This window comes from Ruditapes philippinarum, unplaced genomic scaffold, assembly GCF_026571515.1.
Source record: "Ruditapes philippinarum isolate M1 unplaced genomic scaffold, ASM2657151v2 ctg4434_1_1_1_1, whole genome shotgun sequence".
NCBI classification, from domain to species: Eukaryota; Metazoa; Mollusca; class Bivalvia; order Venerida; family Veneridae; genus Ruditapes; species Ruditapes philippinarum.
Window position 1 is genome coordinate 5 of NW_026861474.1, and position 21,775 is coordinate 21,779.

The following is a 21,775-nucleotide window of genomic DNA, read 5'->3' on the forward strand; positions in this document are numbered from 1 at the left end:
TTTTTTTTTTTTTTTTTTTTTTTTTTTTTTTTGTTCGCCTGCATAAAACTATTACAGAAATTGGGAACAGTCCCTTAAACATTTAAAAGTCATAAGTTTAGGACATTTTAGTTTGAAAAAAAATTGTCCTCAGTTAACATTTTAAACATATATTTAGGACTTTAACTTCACATGAAAGCCCAAAATCCCTTGTTTGTATCGTTTACCTTTCGAAATTACGATTTTTTTAAAAACGCATTATTTCAGCCAATTTAATGTTCTTATGAAACATTTAATAACCTTGAAATTTAACCCGTTAAAAAAAGGAATGAATCATAGTTTTAACAAATGCTCTTAGATCACCTTTTTAGTTTTTTTTTGTTCAAACTGTAATAAATTTTGATAAAAAATTAATTTAAACAATAATATTGTTAAACATGTTCGGTAAAATAGAAAAAATGGCCCCCACCTTAAAGTATTTTTGGTTTTAATACTTTTTCAACTTTTTTTCCCAAAACCTCAAATTTTAAAACTTTTCTTTTTTTTGGGAGCAATTTTTCCCCTTCTCAGAAAAAAAATAATAAGACTTTTCTGTTTTTAGTTTTATTACTTGCTTTTTATTTTTTTAAAACATATAGTGTAAATTTAAATAATCACCATAAAACAGAATAATTTTTAATAAAAATCCCCAAATTTCCCTTAAAGGACAAAATGTGATATTTCCTTTAAATTTTTAAAAACATTCTATTTTTTTACCCGGGAATTTACCTTTTGGGGATTAAAAATAATTGTAAGTTTTTGTCCAAAAACATAAAAGGCATAAAAAACCCCAAAATAAAAAGAAAAATAAAAAAGGGAAAAATTTTAAAATTTTATAAAAGTACAAACTTAATCATCTGTATTAAAATAAAGTAACTAATACAGTATTTTTTTAAAATATACAGACAAGACAGAGAGTAAAGAGGGCTTCTTAAAGGCCAATTATGCCTTAGAAATTTTATTATTTTTATTTATCAAGAAGCTTTCTATTTTGGTATCCTGTTACAGTTTCAAAAAGAAAATACTCATCTCGACCTATCTTTTACTTCTTTTGCAACTGTTTGGCATTTGGTACAGTCCATAGTGGGAAGGAGTATTTTTTAGAAAGTTAAAAACTACATTTGCGTACATTTTCTATTTTTACGACACAAATTACTGCACATTAAGAGCAACCTTATTTTTTTTGGTTTGTTAAACATTTACTATTCTCTAAATCCTTTATTAAAGCATTTTTAATAATATTTCAAACACATTTCTAAATAATTAAAAAAAATATGGTATTTATATGACGCATAATGTGGGCCTTTAATTTCGGTCGTTGCATGGATTAGAATTTAGAATTTCCGCCACAATCACAAGCTCCTATGAATTAATATAATATCAAAATTACACACATGAAAAGCAAACGATTTTGTAACTTAGACTATTTTTTTTTTATTTTTAACTTTCATAAACTTTAACTATTTTTGTTTAACGATTAAGATGTAGGAATATCTGTTTCCTTTGTAGATAGTACTAAGATTAAAAAAAACTCATCAAATGCATATGTCATTACAGTATAACATGTTAGTAATTTCACCATCTTTTGAAAAATACTAGAAAAAAAAAAAAGTTACAATACCATACCAAAAGCGCATTAACAAATTAACATTAAAGACGCTTTTCGACTAAACCTTCAAACCTGAATGTTTTTGCCTATCCGCTTTGATAGATTTATTATTCGAAGCAGATGTTTACACCTGGAAAAATGTTTATGAATGAAATCTGGTAGGCCTTTATAATAAAACGAAGTGAAAAACTTGAGATAGACAACATTGTCCCTCAGTCCCCAAGCAGGCACCCGAGAATGATAAGAAATCGATGGAGCATATGGCAGAGAAGACATAAAATTAGTTGCAATACATTTTTCATATTATTACTTAAAAAAGATAATAAATCAATTTTTGCTCTAAAAAGTGAAGAAGATATTTTGGATTTTTTTGTCGGTATAAGTCCACGAATCATGAATAGCAGTGAATGTTCACCTATTCAGTTTGAAGTGTGATGGCTACCGCAAATATCACAGAGTCAGTAAGAGATAATGTTGGCAAGAAGTAATGAATACGGAACTCGTAGAAAAGCCCAAACGATCAACTTGAAAAATACAGGTAACCTGGTCATGGGCCTCATGGCTCTGTCCAAATTTGAACAAATAGGATTATTTATTTTATTTAATTGGTATTATGGTCATGTTTTAATTTTTTAAAATTGTCCGAGTTGTGTCTAGTTTGATAATGATTTTCAAAGTATAAATAAATGAGTGCAATGTTTTATCAAGCATACATAAAAGGAATGAAAAAAATAAACGTAGAGAAATCTCAAAAAGATTAAATGGAATTAAACCAAGAGATACGAAGACCCTATTATATTGAACCTGGTCATGAACCTCATGTTACAGGTCAATTTGAAACAAAATAACGTTATTTACTTATTTGTTTATTTTTTAAGTAGTCTATTCCATTTAGTAAGAAAATGCAGCTTAAGACATTTTTTAACTGTGGTGGCAAGAATTATGGAAGTTTCATTTTGTATTTTCATTCGCATGGTTCCTAATTTAATAGAATGTATACTGAACGTGTGACTAAATAAAACAAAAGCTATATCAAATGTTAGCTACTTTTTCAAGCATAACAGCAAAACGAAGAAGAAATCTGACTCTCATACAAAAAATACTATATCACTTTAACTCTACTAAAATGCTACAAAAAAGCAATGAATACAGAGTTGTTTAGGTATTGTGCCAATGTGTCCTTTTAGGAAACTAAAAGACAGTATAAAAATTATAACTAAAATGAAAACTTTTGAGACATAAATTAAAGCATTGCTTTGGAATAATATGCCTTTAAATATAATTTTGTTATTTTAAAACTGCACAAGGACCAATTTATTACGTTTTAATAATACATGTATATAGATAAATGTATAACAACTTAGGCCTAGTGGATAACGCGTCGGTAAAAGTCAAAGGAACATTTTATTACGTTTTAATAATATATAAAATAACAAATGTATAACAACTTTGGTGGAGTGGGACAACGCGCCGGAATATGATCCGCCATGTGGGTTAAAGTCTTTACCAGAGGTCCTTGAGCAAGAAACGAATTAGATTGTGTATCTATATATAATAGCTATAGCTTCTTACACAGTCGGATAAAAATAAATAAAATAGTAAATGTATATAACATTTGTGAAATACTTCAATAGGCATGTAGACAAGAACAAAACATAAATTGGGATATCTGAATCAGATGCCAATGAAATCACAGCGGTGATATAGACAAAATAAATGCCGTATATAGATTCTGATTACTGCATTAACTAAAATTGTTTCATGATTAAGAGAAAGGATACCCTTCAAACCGGTAGCATTTCTGAATTTAGCTATTTTCCTCCTTTATGTCTTACAACGAATAACATTTTCCACATCTACATACCTGGGTTTCAGAGAAATACGAATGCTTTACTGTTTTGACAGAAGGGAAGCTTTTGTTTCTATATTTTCTTGAAGTATATGACTTATTGCTGTCTATTTTTGCCACAGGCACCAGACACAATTATTTTAAACCCCCCCATAAACGCTCATAATACTGTATATAAAAAATAAAGGCCCATAACGAGAGAAAAACCAATCATGCAAAACAAACAAAAACTGTTCTGTAAAAATACACCAGAATCACTATTTTGTCTTTGTGGTCGTCTCTAGGGAATGATTTATTCCTATCATTAACACTTTTTACTTCATCGAAATCCCTCAAAAATGCTCCAAAATACGAACAAGTTTCCAAATTTTCACTGAAATGTCATTGCATCTCGTTTCGACGTCCAATCGATGCGTGTAAACAAAGGTGAATTCTGGTCAATTTCTACAAATCAACGAATAAACTGTTAAAATTTTCACATACTTTCTTTTAAAACATCTTGTTTACAGTCAAACTGCGAATTCTTTACTTCTCAACAGCCCGGTGATAACGCCAACAAGTTTTAGGACGGTTATTCTTAGTGATTTACAAGGTAGACATACAAAGTACGTTTAAGTCATGGCATGGTTTTATCTTAAGTTATCTAGAAAACACGCCTCTGGTATGGCTTCTTCTTTGACAATGTTGTTATCATTCAGTTCATCTATAAAGTTTTTGTCAATCAGAGCAGTGAACCCCTTTGATCCGCACCTGTTGTGTTGTATTAAGGTAGCTTTAGGCAAAATAAAAAATAACTACTGTAGTATTCGCCGTTACAAATATGACAAAATACATTAGCGTACATTTTTATTGCTCGATATGGCGACATAAGTCCTCTTGTGCATAACGATACAATATCATTCTTAGAAAGACGTACGCCATAGGGCATCGGAAATTCTGGGTGTTGTCAATGAGAGGAAAGTGACATTTTGATTTCTTTAAATCATCACTATTGCCAGAATAAAGAAATTTATTTTGCAGTGTTTGGGAATTGCATTTGGTTCCAGACCAATGAAAGCATTGATAATATTTTTGGAGTCGCAGTTAATTAAAACATCCCATCGTACTCCATCCGTGATCTCATTTGCTTGAGCGCAGTGCATATTTTTATAAATTTGTTTAGATTTTTCCGAAAAGACGGAATATTAACTACCCCAGGGAGCTACACTTGAATCCCCACAGGAAGTATCTGATTTGTTAATCGAACTGTCAAGGATTTCTTTCCCGACAGAGGATATCATCGAATACGACTGATGCAAAGTTCTTTGCTTCTCTGAAGGCTGTGGCATCATTGGGTACAGACAGGAACGTCCATTTTGAAAATCTTGAACACTCGTATTTACAAGTGGATTAATTTGTGATGTTTTAGGAAAACAGTAGTCCTCATGCATTGTACAGTCAACATCACAAGAACATTCTGAAACATTCACCAAATGAAGAAAAATATATTTACACTTTAAATTACAAAACTTGTATATATTTAAATTTGTAACATTTAGACGTTTGTCTTTTTTTAAAAACTTTATTACCTCTTATAGATTTAAAACAGATATTCGTAATATTTTCAGCAGAAAATTGAAAGTAGTAATCTAAATATATTTTGTTTCTTAAAATGTTCTAAATTGTGATTAGAATAGATCCCCTTTCGTTACCATTTTCTGAATTATATTTCTTTACAACAAGGTTAAAAGAAAACATTGAAATCATGCAAATAATTGTTTGCGGCATTCATTTCAAATAAGGTTTTGTAAACACAATAGCCTATTTGAAGGTGTAATAAAATCACATAATTACCATCGATGATTGTGTGAAATCTCAAGACAAAGTACTGTCTTTTAATATATTTTTATGAATTGCGTTCTTTCGAAGCTACTACTCAATCTCAATTTACATCTTGAATTAGGTCACAATGAAATCTAAACATAAAGGGAAGCGATTTAAAAATCATTTTTGTTAATATCATCCAAAGATTTGTCTATCGCATATAAGGTGATAATGGCCGAGTTGTTTACGCAGCATGCTTTAAAGTGCATGTAAGGTTTCATGTTTTTTGTTTGTTTGTTTGTGTTTTTTTTAAAAAAAAACATGTAATGAAAATGAAAAAATTAAATATTGTCAAGTGCACAAACATTTCCTACAGTAGGTCAGAATATACAAAACTGCGTGAGTCACACACAAAAAAGCGATGATAAATACTGCAAATCAGTCATTAATTGCATATAAAACATACAAATAATTTCTAAAACTGTAACTGTTTTTACTCTTCTTTAAATATGTTTCCTCGATGTTGATGTCATTGAAATACTTGGCGCTTCTAGAGGCAATGCATTTTAAGGCCGTTGACACCAAAGACACCTCTCCCTCAAAACTTTAGGTTCCAATTCCCCCAGAGACTTTGAATTATTCATTAAATCGAAGTGTTTATGGAATGTCCACGGTTCTACTGAAGGCCTGAATCATTGCATGGAGAGACGTCTGATGTTTTTGACCAGCAGTCAAATTTAAAGTCGCCATATGACCTCTTTTGTGTTGGTTTAACGTAAAACTAAACCAACGAAATATGGTGCTAATCATTTAGGTAGATGTTTCAATTCTTTAACTCATCCAGCTGTCTTTCCGTCTGAACCTAATCTGGTTCATTACTTTTTATTATGAATGTATTTTAAAATACTTTTGTATAAATGTGTACCAAAGTAGGGCGATGTGCAACATTTAGGTTTGCAACATTTAGGTTTGAACACATGGTTAAGAAAATCTTAAATAAAAAAATACCGATCAACAAGTTTGTCATTGATAGATGGATGTATAAAAATGTGTAAAGAAATTACGACGGGTGGGCAATAATTAAATAATGGGGAAAATTATTAACATTTTTCCACTAGAATAAACGCACCAAACCTTGATTTTCAGCAGGATTTTAATAAACTAAATATGAAAATAAATATAGTACATGTGTAAACAAATAAGGTAAATTTTCTACTGCTTGAGATGAAATTGTGCACTTCTTGAAATAGTTTTATGTTTTCGTCTTCTGCAAGTCCTTCAATACTGTGTAAAAATTTCTTAATTCTGAGAAGATGGAATGACCTGGTATTCGACTTTGCATAGTATATAATTCACATCATGTTGTAATTACTAACTGTACATGGGATAAATTCCTGTAAGGTCGATCTCTCTCAAGCGAATTTTTGCCACACACACCAGCACTGATTTACATTTATATGAAATCAGAAAACCACTGTATGAAAGGTAGGCTCAAAGAGTGGTGCTCATATTGTGAGTGCGTGATGTTTATTTTGTGAATGTTCCTTATTACACTAAATATGACCAACATTTAAATGTATTCAGTTAAATAGATGCAGACAATAAGTGTGCTCGTCTACTTTTCCACACAAAAAATAAACCACCGAAACTCACTGACAATAGATTCTGGAAGCACAGGTACTTTTCCATCACACTATCACCACAACTTCTGTCCATGTACAATAAATAAATTAATTTGTCATACCCGGTCCAATCAGAACATGTGGTCTGTGTTGAAAATACATTTCAGCAAATGTCACGCCCATTCAATTGCAGTGCATATAGTTACATCAATGGGGATGACAACAAACTCCCAATTAGCTATGTTGTTCAAAATATGACGGGTTTGATTCTTGGCTAAACTGCCGCATTAACAGATTTTTCCTTTAAAAGTCCTCTTCAAATATTTGTAAAACATTCTTGTAGAAATTGGGACACGAAAATAATCGGATATATATCATTGTTATAATTTTTCCTTCAACACCTTTAACCGTGTCCACTAAGATTTAAGGATCAGGGTCAAATTTAAAAACTCAAACATTCTCCATTGTTTATCGTCAAGGATGAAATATATAATATAAAACTTGATAAAATTGACCTTATTGAAATATCATGTTAATGAAATTTTAGAATCAATTAATTTTTGGTTTAAGATATGTAAGAATTTTATAGTTATACCCAATATTGATACTTATCCTAAAATTGATCCTCTGTCAGTTTGATCCATTTTTTGTATTTTTTTTCGATATTCGCCAGTTTCTTCCTAACATAGGATTGATTCTTTGCATATCAGCAATATTTTACATTATGGTTATAGATCATTCAATTTTAGCAAAAAACAATCAGTTTAAGTTTAATAAAACAATGATAATTAAAAGGATCATTTGATCGTCATCCTTATCTTATCTTAGTGAACACTGATATTCAACCATAGAGATATAGTTATACTTTACACTTGATATTGTAATTGATTGTGGAGAACGTGGAAAGAGCATTGGCGTGCTCGTTTGAAGAACGTGGTTGATTGTACAATAGAGTAATACATGAAATGAAATCATCATTTAGCAGGCAATACCAATATAAATTCATTTATCAACCATTTATCATTTTGAAGCCAAAAACGTTGACGCTGTTTATGAGCTATTTCATTATAAAGTTATCTAGTAAATAAAACACTTTTTTTAAAAAAAATCACAGAACATGTTTTTAAATATCTTTTGACATATATTAAGAAAAATGGTAGTGTTGTTATTGTTTTTGTTGATTATGCTATTGTTGCTCTTAATTTGATACTGTTGAAATAAAATTGATGTTAACATTGCATTGAACGCAATAAAAACAAAGAATGTACAAAATTATCAAATAATTAAACGAACAATTCCAAAAAAAAACAAAGTTAAACTTCATTAATGATCTCAGTTTGTGACGATTCCTTTAAACATATTGTTTATGTCTATATAAAACCTCAAAGTTCCTGCAAAATCACGATCTAGTTCGTGTTTCTATAACATCATTACCAAGAACTGGGTATTAAATCTTATAAATTGTTTATCCTTTAAACCCAGCACAGTATATTCTGTTAATGATGATTCTGTACATAATTAACACATACTTAGCGATCAGGTGAAAATATCATAACAATGCACCTTGGTAAAACAATTTATCTCCCAATATGTACGATATACCAATTAAATAATTACACCGTCACATCTTAGTTTTAATTGCTCGCAATGGTTCCTTATTCGAATGATTCTAGAAAACTAACCAATTCAAGCAGCAATCAGAACAAATATTCCTAGACGGCATTAATGTAATGTCTATTGCGTAGCAACAGAAAATCCTTTCAGTGTTATTAATAATATAACAATTATGAGAAAGGTCCGATTTTTTCTCTTAAGAAAATTGTAACGATAGAATTTAAATGAATTGGCATTTCTGATTAATCTAGCTTTTGAAAGGATAACATTTGTTTGCGTTGTCGTATAGCTGGTTGCACAGGCTAATGAGTCATACACGCTATATTCAAAAAGAATGACAAGTCAACATGTATTTACATATAATAAGGTTTTTATTTCTTAATGTGCACTATGGAACATGACATGATTTATGAGTATTATAGTGCAAGAGATGCATACGGACTGACCTTATGTCAGGATGATTTATATATGTAACTCTAAAACGTGTGTCCCAGATAGCATTCTATATGGGACCCATGTGGGGCCCATATGGGCACCTATATGGGTCCCATTTGGGCTGCCCATATGGGCCCCATATAGGAAGTGCAACCGGGTTCCAAATGGGTCCCATCTGGGCAGCCCTTATACTCAATATGGGATTCACATGGGACCCATCTAGGCAGCCCATGTACACAATATGGGCCCCACATGGGCCCCATATGGGCAGCCCTTGTACTAAATATGGGTTTCAAATGGGCAGCCCAGATACTTCCATTATGGGTAGATTTTGAATTCCGGGGTAGATCTATTTTCAATTACTTCAATTATAAGTTTGCTGGACGTTAAGATAGCAACCGCTTGCTACAGAGCATGATTCTTGTACTTGCGTTAAATATTCAAGTGATGTTTTAACTCATTCTGTTTCCTGGAACAGACAGATTATGGCACAAAGCCTATATGATCATGCAAGAAAACAATACACAATGTATATGCTTTAACAATGTAACTTTATTTAGTAATCTCACTTATGGTAAGTGTATATCATATATATATACAGATTCTCAATACATTCTGTGGACGCCTGATGTCAACAAAGAAACCTTTACTTATGTAAATAAACTTAGAAAAGTGTACAATATAAAAATCCGAGTAAACTGTACATATTTGTAAATCCACAGAATTTCATTTTGACTACATAGTTTTTAATTCAAAAATACTGAAATATTAATTATTATTCAAAAAGTGCTATGTAGTAAATATTACTTTGGTACACTATAAAATAAGCAACATGTAATGGAAAACTGTTTATAATGTACGAACAAAATAATTAAAAATGCAGTTTTATAACATTAGATACCTTACAGATCACTATAAGGAAAAATGAAACTTATGCTAGACACTGGTAAAACTTTACAGAAGGTCTTTGGAACTCCAAGAAATATATGTGTATAATGTTTAAATTTCAGTGAATCAACAGTATGACCCCAAATATCTTTTTAACTTTCTACATAATTCATAGAAAAAGTATTATACATTTACTGTAATTCATTACAAATTTCTATCTACCAATTACTTTCATTTTCAAATGATATAGATCTACATCAATTAATATAAAAAGTTGTTCATTACAACCATGTATTACACTTTGGTATGGTAGTGCTGAAGAAAAAAATGTTATGCAGCTCGTGAAAAGTAACAAATATAATAAAACAAAACCTTGGCACAGTTGTAATACTGTTCATAGATGTGTAAACAAAATATTATGCAGCTGATGAAAAAAAATTAATATAATTAACAAAACCTTGGCACGGTTGTAATAATGTTCATAGATGTGTAAACAAAATATTATGCAGCTGATGAAAAAAAATTAATATAATTAACAAAACCTTGGCACGGTTGTAATACTGTTTATAGACGTGTGGACAAAATATGCAGCTAATGAAAAGTAACAAATATAATACACAAAAGGTTGGCACTGTTGTAATTGTCAACAAAATATGCAGCTAATGAAAAGTAACAAAAAGTAATACAAAAAAGGTTTGCACGGTTGTAATACTGTTTATATAAACGTGTTAACAAAATATGCAGCTAAAGTAACAAATATGATACACAAAAGGTTGGCACGGTTGTAATTCTGTTAATAGACGTGTCAACAAAATATGCAGCTAATGAAAAGTAACAAATATAATACACAAAATCTTGGCACATTGAAATACTGTTTATAGACATGTAAACAAAATATGCAGCTGATGAAAAGTAAAAAATAGTTTGTACAAGTTTGTAAAAATCAATAATAATTAAAATGTGATATCACACAAAGATCAAATTTGTTGTGAAGAAATTCATTAAAAAAATTGTCAGTGTTTCAGTAATTTCTCCGATATTATCAAAGTTTCAACAATAACAACAATAAAGATTACAAGAATCATCATTGTAAAGTATTTCAACTTTATTTTAAAGGTTAATACCATATCAATACATGTGTTCCCTGTTAGTGTCAAGTTTTGACAAGATGTTATAATTGTATTGATCAGTATCAAAAACATTCCCCAAGCATTTAATGTCTTGATTTAAATAGTAACAATGTTTTTTGTTTGTTTGTTTCATTTTACGCCTTTTACGTCATATAGGCGGGTAGTTTCCTAACCATCGTTTCTGGAGAGTTACACCAGTACTAGACTACCTTCCTCCATGCAGTAACAATGTTTAATGAAAAAAAAAAAAACAGCATATAGACAACAGAAAAACAGCATATAATGTCAACAACAAACATAACATAGCAGCAGAATATACTGACTAGAAGGCAAAATTTGACTAGACAAGAATTTTGCATTTACAAGAAAGACATGCTATGCTGATGACCTCAAACATTAAAATTAGCAACAAAAAGTATAACAAGATAAACAAATGAGCCGCTTACTGTAGTTCTGACCCTTATCACATTTTAAAAATACCTTGATACATATTGACTTTCAATCAGTGGAATAACTTATATGCAGATGAAGTAAAGGTTTGAAAATTTAAAATAAAAGTCAATTATTTTAATGCTTTTGAGTGTATTACTGATGTATCCGTGAAAAATATATTTGATAATTTCACAGTGAAATGATTAAAATTTCAAACTTTTCTATGACAAGACTTACTTTTTAAAGATTTTATCATCATTCAAATTTTTTGAATTCAATAAATAATATCATGGCTATTCAACGTTGATTGTCAAACTTATTTTTCAGCCCAAGACTTCCTGTATTTATGAGAAATTGGACATAAATTCAACTAAAATTGATGTTAACAGTGGTGAAAACAGATTTAATATTAACGTTAATATTGAGGAAATTTCATGAGCATAAAATAAAAAGACACTTTATTGTTTGTTGTGTAAGATGTAATTTTATATCATTGAAGGAACTTTAAAAAACAGTGTTCTCACGAGCGCATAGCCACTCATGAGAATACTGTTTTTAAAGCTCTCTTGATGATATAAAATTTCATCTTACACACAAACAAACAAATATCCTCTATAAATTTGCATTTTTGAATTAAAAACATGTCTTGTCACTTCCTTCATTTTCTTCAGGTAAGGTCTCTGACACCTTGTTTCTAGCTTTCCTTCCCCCATCGCGGTCCCGCGCCCTAGCCAGCCACTTTGAAACCTCTATTTCAACATCCTTCCTCGTTGCAGCCTTTGTCGGCAAGTTCCTTTGGACACATTCTACAAAACAAGCATTCTTATCCTTAAAGAATTAAATGAAGTGAAATGAAGGTATTGAAACCATTCAAAGGTCATTAGCCACCTTGTAGCATTTTGAGCAGTTTAAATTGGAATATAAACTAATTCTGGTATGTTTTACCAAATATAGATGTTTGTTTCCTGGTTTTACATATCTTTTAACAATATTTCTGTGATATCGCTGCAGTCAGTTGTAAGCTGAGATCATCTTATCGGTGTATCAGTAAAGAATGTTAAGGTAAGCAAATAACTTGCTTTACAGGAAGGTGATTTCTGTTTATATTATGCATCACAACACAATGCATGGGATCAAAACCACACAGCATGTAAAATATTCTCTCTTATTAATTTCCATAAAAGCTAGTCAAGCATTTTCCTTCATTAAAGCAATACCCGAAGACACAATAAAAAGATCTTGGATAATATATCTATTTTGAAGACACCACTTTGCAAATTTGTAAAAAATCACTTACTATACAGTACTATCAGTTTCTAGAGGCCCACAAACTTTTTCTTCCCCTTCAGCCACTTCATATTGTACATTCTTGCCAGTTCATTTGACATGGTTTCTTTCATCAAGCGGTCAACAGTTTCCCGTACATCTGCCATACCAAACATTGAGAGGAACCGCACCTTAAATAAAGCAGAACATAAACTTTTTTAATGTTAATTTTAACACTACTAAGTGATGGGCTGCAAGTCACCAAATGACAAATAATTGTCAACTAGACCTCAAAAACATGATCTGCCAAGAAAACTGTTTGGATTGACAAATTAAAAGATCTTTCCTCATATATTTACAGCCTAGGACAACACCTTAGTGACTTGTGCCTTTATGTTTGTCCCCTTCACCGAGTGTTATGGGGCACATTATCATTGTTTTTTTTATACAAGAGTTTATTCAATATCAACAGAATAATTTTTGATAATATAATAACAGCTCAATTCCTGGATTTTGTGGGTACTAGTCATTTTCCTGGTATTTTGAAAGCTGCCAGCATTTTGATTAATGAATTGACTGTCTTGTCCTAATTAATAATTAATGTTGAAAACGAGGCCAACTGCCCATGTCTTGTGCTCATGGCTATTATAGCATATATAAATAACATAACTGTGTCAATATGAATCAAAAAATTAAAACATGCCAGTTTTTAATCCTGAAATTAATGCAGCAAAGTGTTTGTCCACTGTGCAATATTTTCCAACATAAATATAGCAGAATGATTATACATTATCATCAAGTGCTCACCACAGACCATTATGTTATTTCGCTTTTAGGCCAGTGGATATGGGGTATACTTTTTTCAGTTACTAATGGAGCTTACCACAGATGAGAGCATTGTCTGATCTCCCAGAAGCTCATCGAATGCTTCCATCTGCTCAGGATAACGAATAGGGAATGAGATATCTTTCGGAAGTTGCACAGTTGGTCATCTGCTGCTGACCTTAACAGCATTCGCTGCACCATCCTCTTAATTTCACGATTCTTCTCTCGCATTGTCTCCAAGACTCGGAGAATCTGTGTAACAGCAGCTGAAAAAAAGGATTCATAATTCTAGGCCATATACTTTTAGAGCTATGTGAACTACAAATGAGCCATGTCACGACAAAACCAACATAATGCGTTTGCGATCAGCATGGATCCAGACCAGCCTGCGCATCCATGCAGTCTGATCAGGATCCATGCTGTTCGCTTACAAACCCTATAACAAGTAGAGAAACTGATAGCGAACAGCATGGATCCTGATCAGACTGCGCAGATGCGCAGGCTGGTCTGGATCCATGCTGGTCGCAAACCCCAGGGTTGTCATTAACATTTTTTGCAGAAGGTTTGTTTTGAACTTGAGGCGGTCATTTCTGTCTTTATCATGCATAACAAAGAGTGTTTTCTTAGTTTTGAGGCGGCCCATAATGCATTTGAGACAGGCATTTTGGCCTCCTGCCGCCTCTTAATGACAACCCTGAAACCCATTATGTTGGTTTTGTCATGACCCGGCTCAAATGAAAAAAATCCAGTATTTTAAATTTTTCCTTGGCTTTAACAGTAATTAACGCTAAAATCTCAAAAGGATTGTTGAGTGTGCAAGGTCACAAAATGTGAAAATGATAAGAAATCATGAATTAAACTTAACATATTTTTGAGCCTAGGCATGTCATTTGGTGAAAATAAACATTCTTGACTCTTCCAGGGACCGTAACTTTGGATAACAGTAGTGGGGTCAGGCAAGAATATGCGCACAAATTCACATCATGATAAAGACTAACACAAGTAATCATCAATTTTTTTTTGAATATTTTTTTAACTAGGGGCGTCACAAGGTGAAACTTTCCATTTTTGGCTGTGTCACTCAATCCAGCTTGTTATAACATTTATTGACTTGTTTTGAGAATATAACATTTTATAAGTATGTACTGTATTAATAAATATATTTATAGCTCCGAAGTTTGTACTTACTGGGCCCAATAATCTGCCCACGGAAGGGTGTATCAGAAGCACCTTGTATTGGAGAAGCACTTTGCACATCACTGCTGGCCTCTCGCAATGCCTGTGCAGATAAGCGAGGCGGAGATGAAAGTAGGCTTTGTGACTCTTTGGGCGTTGTTGCTTGGTCAATAACTTGTGGTGGCCTACTCTCTGTGTCTGTCTCATTCTCATCAGTGCCACTATCCGATTCATACAGCCTTTTTGATGGCCTATTTACAATAAAATGAAAATACATTAATAAGTAATTATAAAATACATAGACATTAAGTGAGTTATTGCGCCAAGTGACAATAAGATTATGACCCGTAATCGGCTGGCAAACATGTACTAGTCTATGTTTACGTACCGAATTGTTGTGCCGCAATTTTGTCTACCAAGGATTTTTAGCACGAATGCGTTTGTTTCCTTGATAGATATTTCATGAACGGGAAGGGCTAAAGACTTGGGGTCGGTCCCATTTGGAAGCTTAATACAAACGTGAAAGTGATAAAAGATTTTTTTAATTGTCTGGACAATTGTTTTCACAACGGCCCGGGAAGTGAATCCCTTGCTTGCAGTCTCGAATCTGGAGTTTCTGGCCTTCTCTTAACTTAAAGTATGTTTTTAAAGGGGGGTATAATTTACAATTTTTTTCGGTTTTTGACTTTTTAAAGATGAACACAGGTTTAATTATCTATCGAGTCATATTTTTTCTTCCCAGGTCCGATACTCGTGCCTGTGCAACATAGGGCTTGGTTGGTACTTGGAAAAAATACTTGAATTTGTAATAATAAGTATTTGCATTTAATATTTTAAAATGCTTATGAATGAAATATTGGTACAAAATGGAAGGGACTTCTAAGGCTAGGAGGGGTCACTGGATTTCAAATGATGGTGTCCCTTTAAAAAAGGATCTCTTAAAATTTAGTCTAGATAGAAACAATATTATTAAAATGTTAGTGTCGACTTCGTCACAGTTAAGTTATTCAACAATAACAAGTTAACTATACACATCCATAAATTCAGCTAAAGTGCCTAATAGTGGGCGTAAATTCTATAAAATGTCGCAAATTAAACTGACAAAAACTATCGCGAAATTACATGGCAAAGGCAAAAGCAAAAAATAAATGACGTTTACACTTACCTACACACACAATAAATCTGTAAGGATATAATATGAAAGGTCGTTATACGAAATCGTCGTTAAATGTTCCGAATTGAAATGAAATATTGTTTTCGTGTACAATTTTACAATTTAACGTTTCAATACACAATTTGATTTTAAGCGGCAGCGGAAATCACGTCTGCGCATGCTCGAAATAAATTTTTCATCAAATGCTGATTTTTATAAATTATTTCTGAATTAAAACAGTCTAAAAACACATTTTTATATTTAGATTATAAAAATTAAAACCAATATAAAAACTAAACAAATTAATTTCTCGCACCTGCTCAGGCATGCTAATATTTATTGGGTTGCCCGAATGGGACCCATGTGGGTCCCTCATGGGTTGTATATATGTTAATGCTACGATTTTTATAAAAGATAATAGCAATTTATGCCAAGGTGGTCACACTATAGCTCAAAGTAAACAAGTTCTAAAGAAATAAATAAACGAAAAATCGTTTTTCCTTATAGTGCTGTAATATGGGACCCATATGGGTCCAATATGGGCGTACCCAAATGGACTTGCCCATATTGGTCCCATATAGGTCCAATATGGGCATACCCATATGGGCTTGCCTAGATATAGCCCATATGGGTCCCATATATGCATGTTTGCTGGGGTATTTATATACATTATAAAATGTCCTTAGGACAGGTTGATATTATATATACTATTCTCAAATGTCAGAGGGGGTTCAGCTTTGGTATTCCACTCGTTCACTTGTGTGTTTGTATTTGTATATTAAAAGTATGTAACATCCGTGAGTTCTTCCTACGTTATACGACAACGGTTGATTTGGCGCCTAAGACCAGCGATGTCGAAGCGACGATTTTGGACAGCGGGACACAACGAAGTACCTGTAACAGAAAATTAAAGGTGAGTGATCGTTTATATACCTGTAATTTGCTAATTTTGAAGATGTCAGATCAAGATATAGCTACAATTTTTGAAAATTTGTCAGATAAATTGAACAATATTTCAACTATCATAGGTACACAGGATTTATCAGAAATAGTACAAAATTTTGATGGAAATTCTAAATATTTTAATGACTGGATAAAATCTATAGAAAAATATGCTATTTTTAAAGGTTTGGATGATAATAAAATAAAATTAGTCGCATTTCAATCAAGTAAAGGGACTGTAAGCGATTTTATATGTAGATATTTGCGTGATAATCACCATAATTCGTGGGAACAATTAAAAGAAGAAATAAGTACTAGATTTGGGGAAATTAAAGATTTACATCATGAATTTTATCTTTTGAGAAATTTAAAACAAGATTTGGGAGAAAGTGTTCAAATTTTTGGGGAAAAATTTATTAATTGTGCTGAAACCGCTTATGAAAATTATAAACTAGGAGATAATAGTTTAATTGAACTTCAGTTAGTGGAATTGTTTACGGATAATTTAGCGCATAATTATTTAAAACTTAAACTTATGAGAGAAAAGCCCAAAACTTTACAAGAAGCAATTACTTGCGCAATGAATGAACAGAATTTCAGAGCTAGATTTTCTGCCAGAGTAAAATTTTCTAATGCTCAAAATCACGCAAAATACATGAATTACAAAGCAAATAATTTTAATCATTATTATACAAGAAAATTTTGCGTGTACTGTAAGAGACCAGGTCACCATGTACGTAGTTGTAGATTTAGGAAAAATGAAATATATTCTGTATTTCACCGACAAAATTTTTCACGATTTAGGAAAAATAATAGCAATAATAGTTTGAAATCAAAGATTAAGTGCTGGAAATGTAATAATTTTGGTCATATTATGCGTGAATGTCGTAAACAAAATTTTTACGACAGAAACAAAATAAATTTTCAGGAAAACTAGCAAGTTCCTGTCACAAAGGGGTCATTGACAGGAACGATAAAATACCAAAATTTAGTATAGCATTAGCTGGAAGCCCTAATTCGTGTTTGATTAAAATAGAAAACTATAAATACAGATCGTTAGTAGATTCAGGTGCTGAAGTTTGTCTTCTGCATCGCAGAATATATAGAAAATTGAAGAATCCCCCTCAACTTATAAAACAGAAAATAAATTTATGTTCAGTTGACGGAAATTATTTACATATAGATGGTTATATAAATCTTAATTTTCAAATAGGGAAAACAGAAACAACTCAAAAATTCTATGTTGTTTCTAAAATGAATAGAAATATTATTTTAGGCCATGATTGGTTAACACAAAATGGCGTTAGATTATATTTTGATTTAGGCTGCTTAAGAGTTAATAATACATATGTACCCCTCGAAGAAGATATTCATATTGCATCAATTGTTAGGTTAAAACAGGATGTTATTCTGAAACCTCAAACAGTCAATGTGTGCACTGCTAAGTTAAAACAAAATCCAGGCTTGGAAAATGATAAAATATATGAATTAAAAAGTATAGAAACTGGAATGATTGCTTCTGAACCAGGTCTTATGATAACAAATTCTGTTATGAAACTTTCGGCTGATAGAAGATTTCCTATTATGATTGTCAATAATACACATAAAACTATAAGATTGAAACGAGATTCAGTAGTTGCTAAAGTTTCAGAAGTTGAGAGCATTAACTCGGTCACAGAGGCTCTTCGAACAACTTCCCCTCTTAACAACGATTTCGAACGTGATATTCATACACCTTCAGAGCATTTTAATATTGTTAGAGACTTATTAAGGAAGAATAAAAATATTTTCGCAAATAAAGATTCTGAATTATCACAGACAGATACTGTAACCATGAAAATACCAACAGGTAATCATCCTCCAATCAAATTAAGCCCATATCGCACACCTTTAAACAATAGAAAATTTATGAGTGACGCAATCGATGAGATGTTAGATGCTAATATTATAAGAAGAAGTCATAGCCCTTATTCATTTCCTGTTGTTATTGTCGGGAAACGTGACGGCAGTAAACGGTTTTGTGTTGATTTTAGACAATTGAATAAAATTACAAAGCCAACATCATATCCTCTCCCATTAATTGACGATATTTTAACACTACTAGGGTCTTCAAAATATTTTACAACACTAGACATGCGCTCAGGGTTTTGGCAGATACCCGTACATGAATCAGACAAGGAAAAAACAGCTTTTACGACATTCAAAGGACTTTTCGAATATAATGTGGTTCCTTTTGGCCTAGTTTCTGCCCCTGGAGTTTTCCAAGAACTCATGTCACATGTCTTACAAGGTTTAGAAGCATTTGCTGTCAGTTATCTTGACGACATTCTAATATTTTCGAAGTCATTAAATGAACATTTATCACATATACAGACAGTATTTTCAAAGCTTAAAGAGCATAAATTAAAACTTAAACTGAAAAAGTGCAGTTTTATTCAGCAACAAACAAAGTACCTTGGTTTTATAATTGATCATGAAGGTATAAAACCAGACCCAGAAAAAGTAAAAGCTATTAGGTCACTTCCGGTACAAAAATGTGTTAAAGATGTCAGATCTTTACTTGGTTCTGCTGGTTTTTATAGAAGATTTTGCCCTAAATATTCTAAAATTGTTGAACCTCTAATCAATCTTACAAGAAAACGTGTTTTGTTTAAATGGACAAAAGAATGTCAAGAAAGTTTTGAACAATTAAAGAAAATGTTAACACGTATTCCACTTTTAGCATTCCCAGACCCAAATAAGCCTTATATTCTATACACGGTCTCCTCAGATTTAGTGGTCGGAGCATGTTTAAGTCAGAAATGTGACAAATCTGGTATTGAAAAACCTATATACTTCTTATCTCATAAATTAAGTGAATCTCAAAGAAAGTATAGTACCATAGAAAAAGAAGCATTCAGTATTCATTATGCGTTACAAAAATTAGATGTTTATTTACATAATGCAGAGTTTACTATATTTACAGACCATAAACCTTTAAAATATCTTTTAGAAGCACCTATGCAAAACAAAAGAATTCAGCTTTGGGCTTTAAATATTTCTGCATATAACTGTAAAATTGAATATTTGCCAGGAAAATTAAATTTAATTGCCGATTTCTTTTCTAGACCTCCAGCTGATGATAAAAATGCTAACAAGTCCGATATTAAACTTTATGAGCCTGATATTAATGACAATGCCTTCGAAATAACAGTCTCAAATTCAAGTAATAAATCAAATAATGATAATGTACATGCTATGAAAACTGATGAAAGCTATGAAGTAAATGCTTTTGATTCTACGCACTTTAATGCCAAAGAAATAGCAAACAAAGAATACCAATTTCAAGAGCCAATTGTAGAAGATATTAAACAATTCGAAAAATTAAATATGGCCTCAGAGCAAGATAAAGATCAAACTATTCTTGAACTGAAAATGTTACTACGTCACGGACAGCCAACTAAATCAGTGCAGAGCAAATATTTAGAAATTGACCAAATTCTTTATTATCTGTCTAATGTAGATGATAATCCTAATCTTAGATTGTTTGTTCCGCAACACTTAAAACACCTTGTCATTACTCAATATCATTTAAATAATGGTCACCCAGGAACACAGAGGTTATTTACAACAATAAAACAAAAGTATTTTTGGCCAAATATGTTCAAAGAATTGTATGAATATGTTTCTAAATGTGTTGATTGTCAGTCACGTAATCTTACAAAAATAAAAGCACCTATGGGCGAAACAAGAGTACCAATGTATTCATTCCAGACCATGAGTATCGACGTTATTGGGCCATATGAAAAAACAATGAGTGGTAACCGCTACATTATTTGTTTTATTGACCTTTACAGTGGTTATCCCGAGTGTTTTCCTACTGCTGACAAAAGTACTGATACGATTATACATTTACTATTAGAAGAAATTTACCCTAGATACGCATGTCCATTACAAATTGTCACTGACAATGGATCAGAATTCACAAGTAATGCTTTCAAAGAAACACTTAAAGAGTTAAGAATTGATCACGTGCGTACAACTACCTATCATGCTGCCGGAAACGCGAAAAATGAACGTTCTCACCATGTCATACATGATATCTTAGCTAAAAGAATCCAGGGAAATCTCAAACAATGGGATATTCATCTTAACATGACACTAGCCGCACTTAGATTCAATGTCTCTAGGACTTCAAAGCATAGTCCATTTTATTTGTTATATAACCGTGACCCAACATTACCGGTCGACCTGTTGCTACAACCAAGGCAGCGCTATCATGGCGAAGAGTATCACAAAATTGCATTACAAGAACAACATAATACTTTTCTATCTGTTTATAAAAACCTTAAAAAAGCAAAACGAGAACAAGCTAGCTATGCAGATAAGACCGCAAAAGATATCAAATTTGAAATAGGCGATCCCGTATTTTATAAGAATTTTCGTAAGAGAAGCAAACTAGATGTGAATTGGAAGCCATTTTATAGAATTATGGAGAAAAGGTCACCATTAACTTATATAATAAAAAATCAGTTTGACAATTCAACAGTTAAAGTCCATGCAGAACAAATTAGGCTCGCAAATATTAATGACTGGTCAATACCAAAAGCAGATGATACTGTCCGACCAAAAAGAAATGCCACATTTGTAGTTACACCTGAAAATAGCGATACTGATGATGCTTCAGAAATATCAGAATCAGTATTACCCCAAGTTGCTAAGAATGTTAGAAAAGAAAGGTCAAATTCTGATAGTGAAGATGATATTCCATTAGCCGAGTTACAGAAACATCTTCGACAACAACAACAAATTTCAAATAATGACAATACTCAAAGTAATGCACATTCAGAAGAAATGCAATCGCATACTGATTCAGAATTATCAGACTCAAATTCCATACAAGTAAATAGCAATCCTCCGTCACAAGCAGCATATAATGCTATTCAGTCAGATTCAATGGCTGTTGATAACGATTCTGATAATGAAATGTTTATAAACTCTGTTTCTACTAAAAAGAAAAGTATTGTAAAACCA

At 31.9% G+C, this 21,775-nt stretch overlaps 1 protein-coding gene across 3 annotated transcripts; it reads right to left on the reverse strand.

Annotated features, from left to right (window-relative positions):
* Nucleotides 1-9,482: 9,482 nt before the first annotated feature.
* Nucleotides 9,483-16,482, reverse strand: LOC132715730 (uncharacterized). 3 transcript variants are annotated; one of them, XR_009623721.1, is made up of 5 exons: nt 15,833-16,482; nt 14,680-14,918; nt 13,550-13,757; nt 12,698-12,857; nt 9,483-12,206 (listed from the first exon to the last, which is right to left on the reverse strand). XR_009623721.1 is itself a non-coding variant. In XM_060698792.1 (4 exons), exons 1-3 carry the CDS (start codon nt 14,942-14,944, stop codon nt 12,800-12,802), a joined length of 531 nt encoding a protein of 176 aa, XP_060554775.1. In that variant the 5' UTR covers nt 14,945-15,811; the 3' UTR covers nt 9,483-12,206; nt 12,698-12,799. The 3 variants fall into 3 exon arrangements, 1 of the variants encoding a protein (XP_060554775.1); XR_009623722.1 differs by lacking the exon at nt 13,550-13,757; XM_060698792.1 differs by lacking the exon at nt 15,833-16,482 and having other exon boundaries at nt 14,680-15,811.
* Nucleotides 16,483-21,775: the final 5,293 nt, after the last annotated feature.

Coding starts and splice junctions, on each gene's coding strand:
- LOC132715730 (XM_060698792.1), bottom strand. CDS start 14,944: ATGTATTTTCATTTTATTGTAAATAGGCCATCAAAAAGGCTGTATGAA. Junction 13,758..14,679: donor TGGGCAGATTATTGGGCCCA/GTAAGTACAAAC, acceptor CCTTTTTTTCAG/CTGCTGTTACACAGATTCTC. Junction 12,858..13,549: donor AGACAATGCTCTCATCTGTG/GTAAGCTCCATT, acceptor GCTTTATTTAAG/GTGCGGTTCCTCTCAATGTT.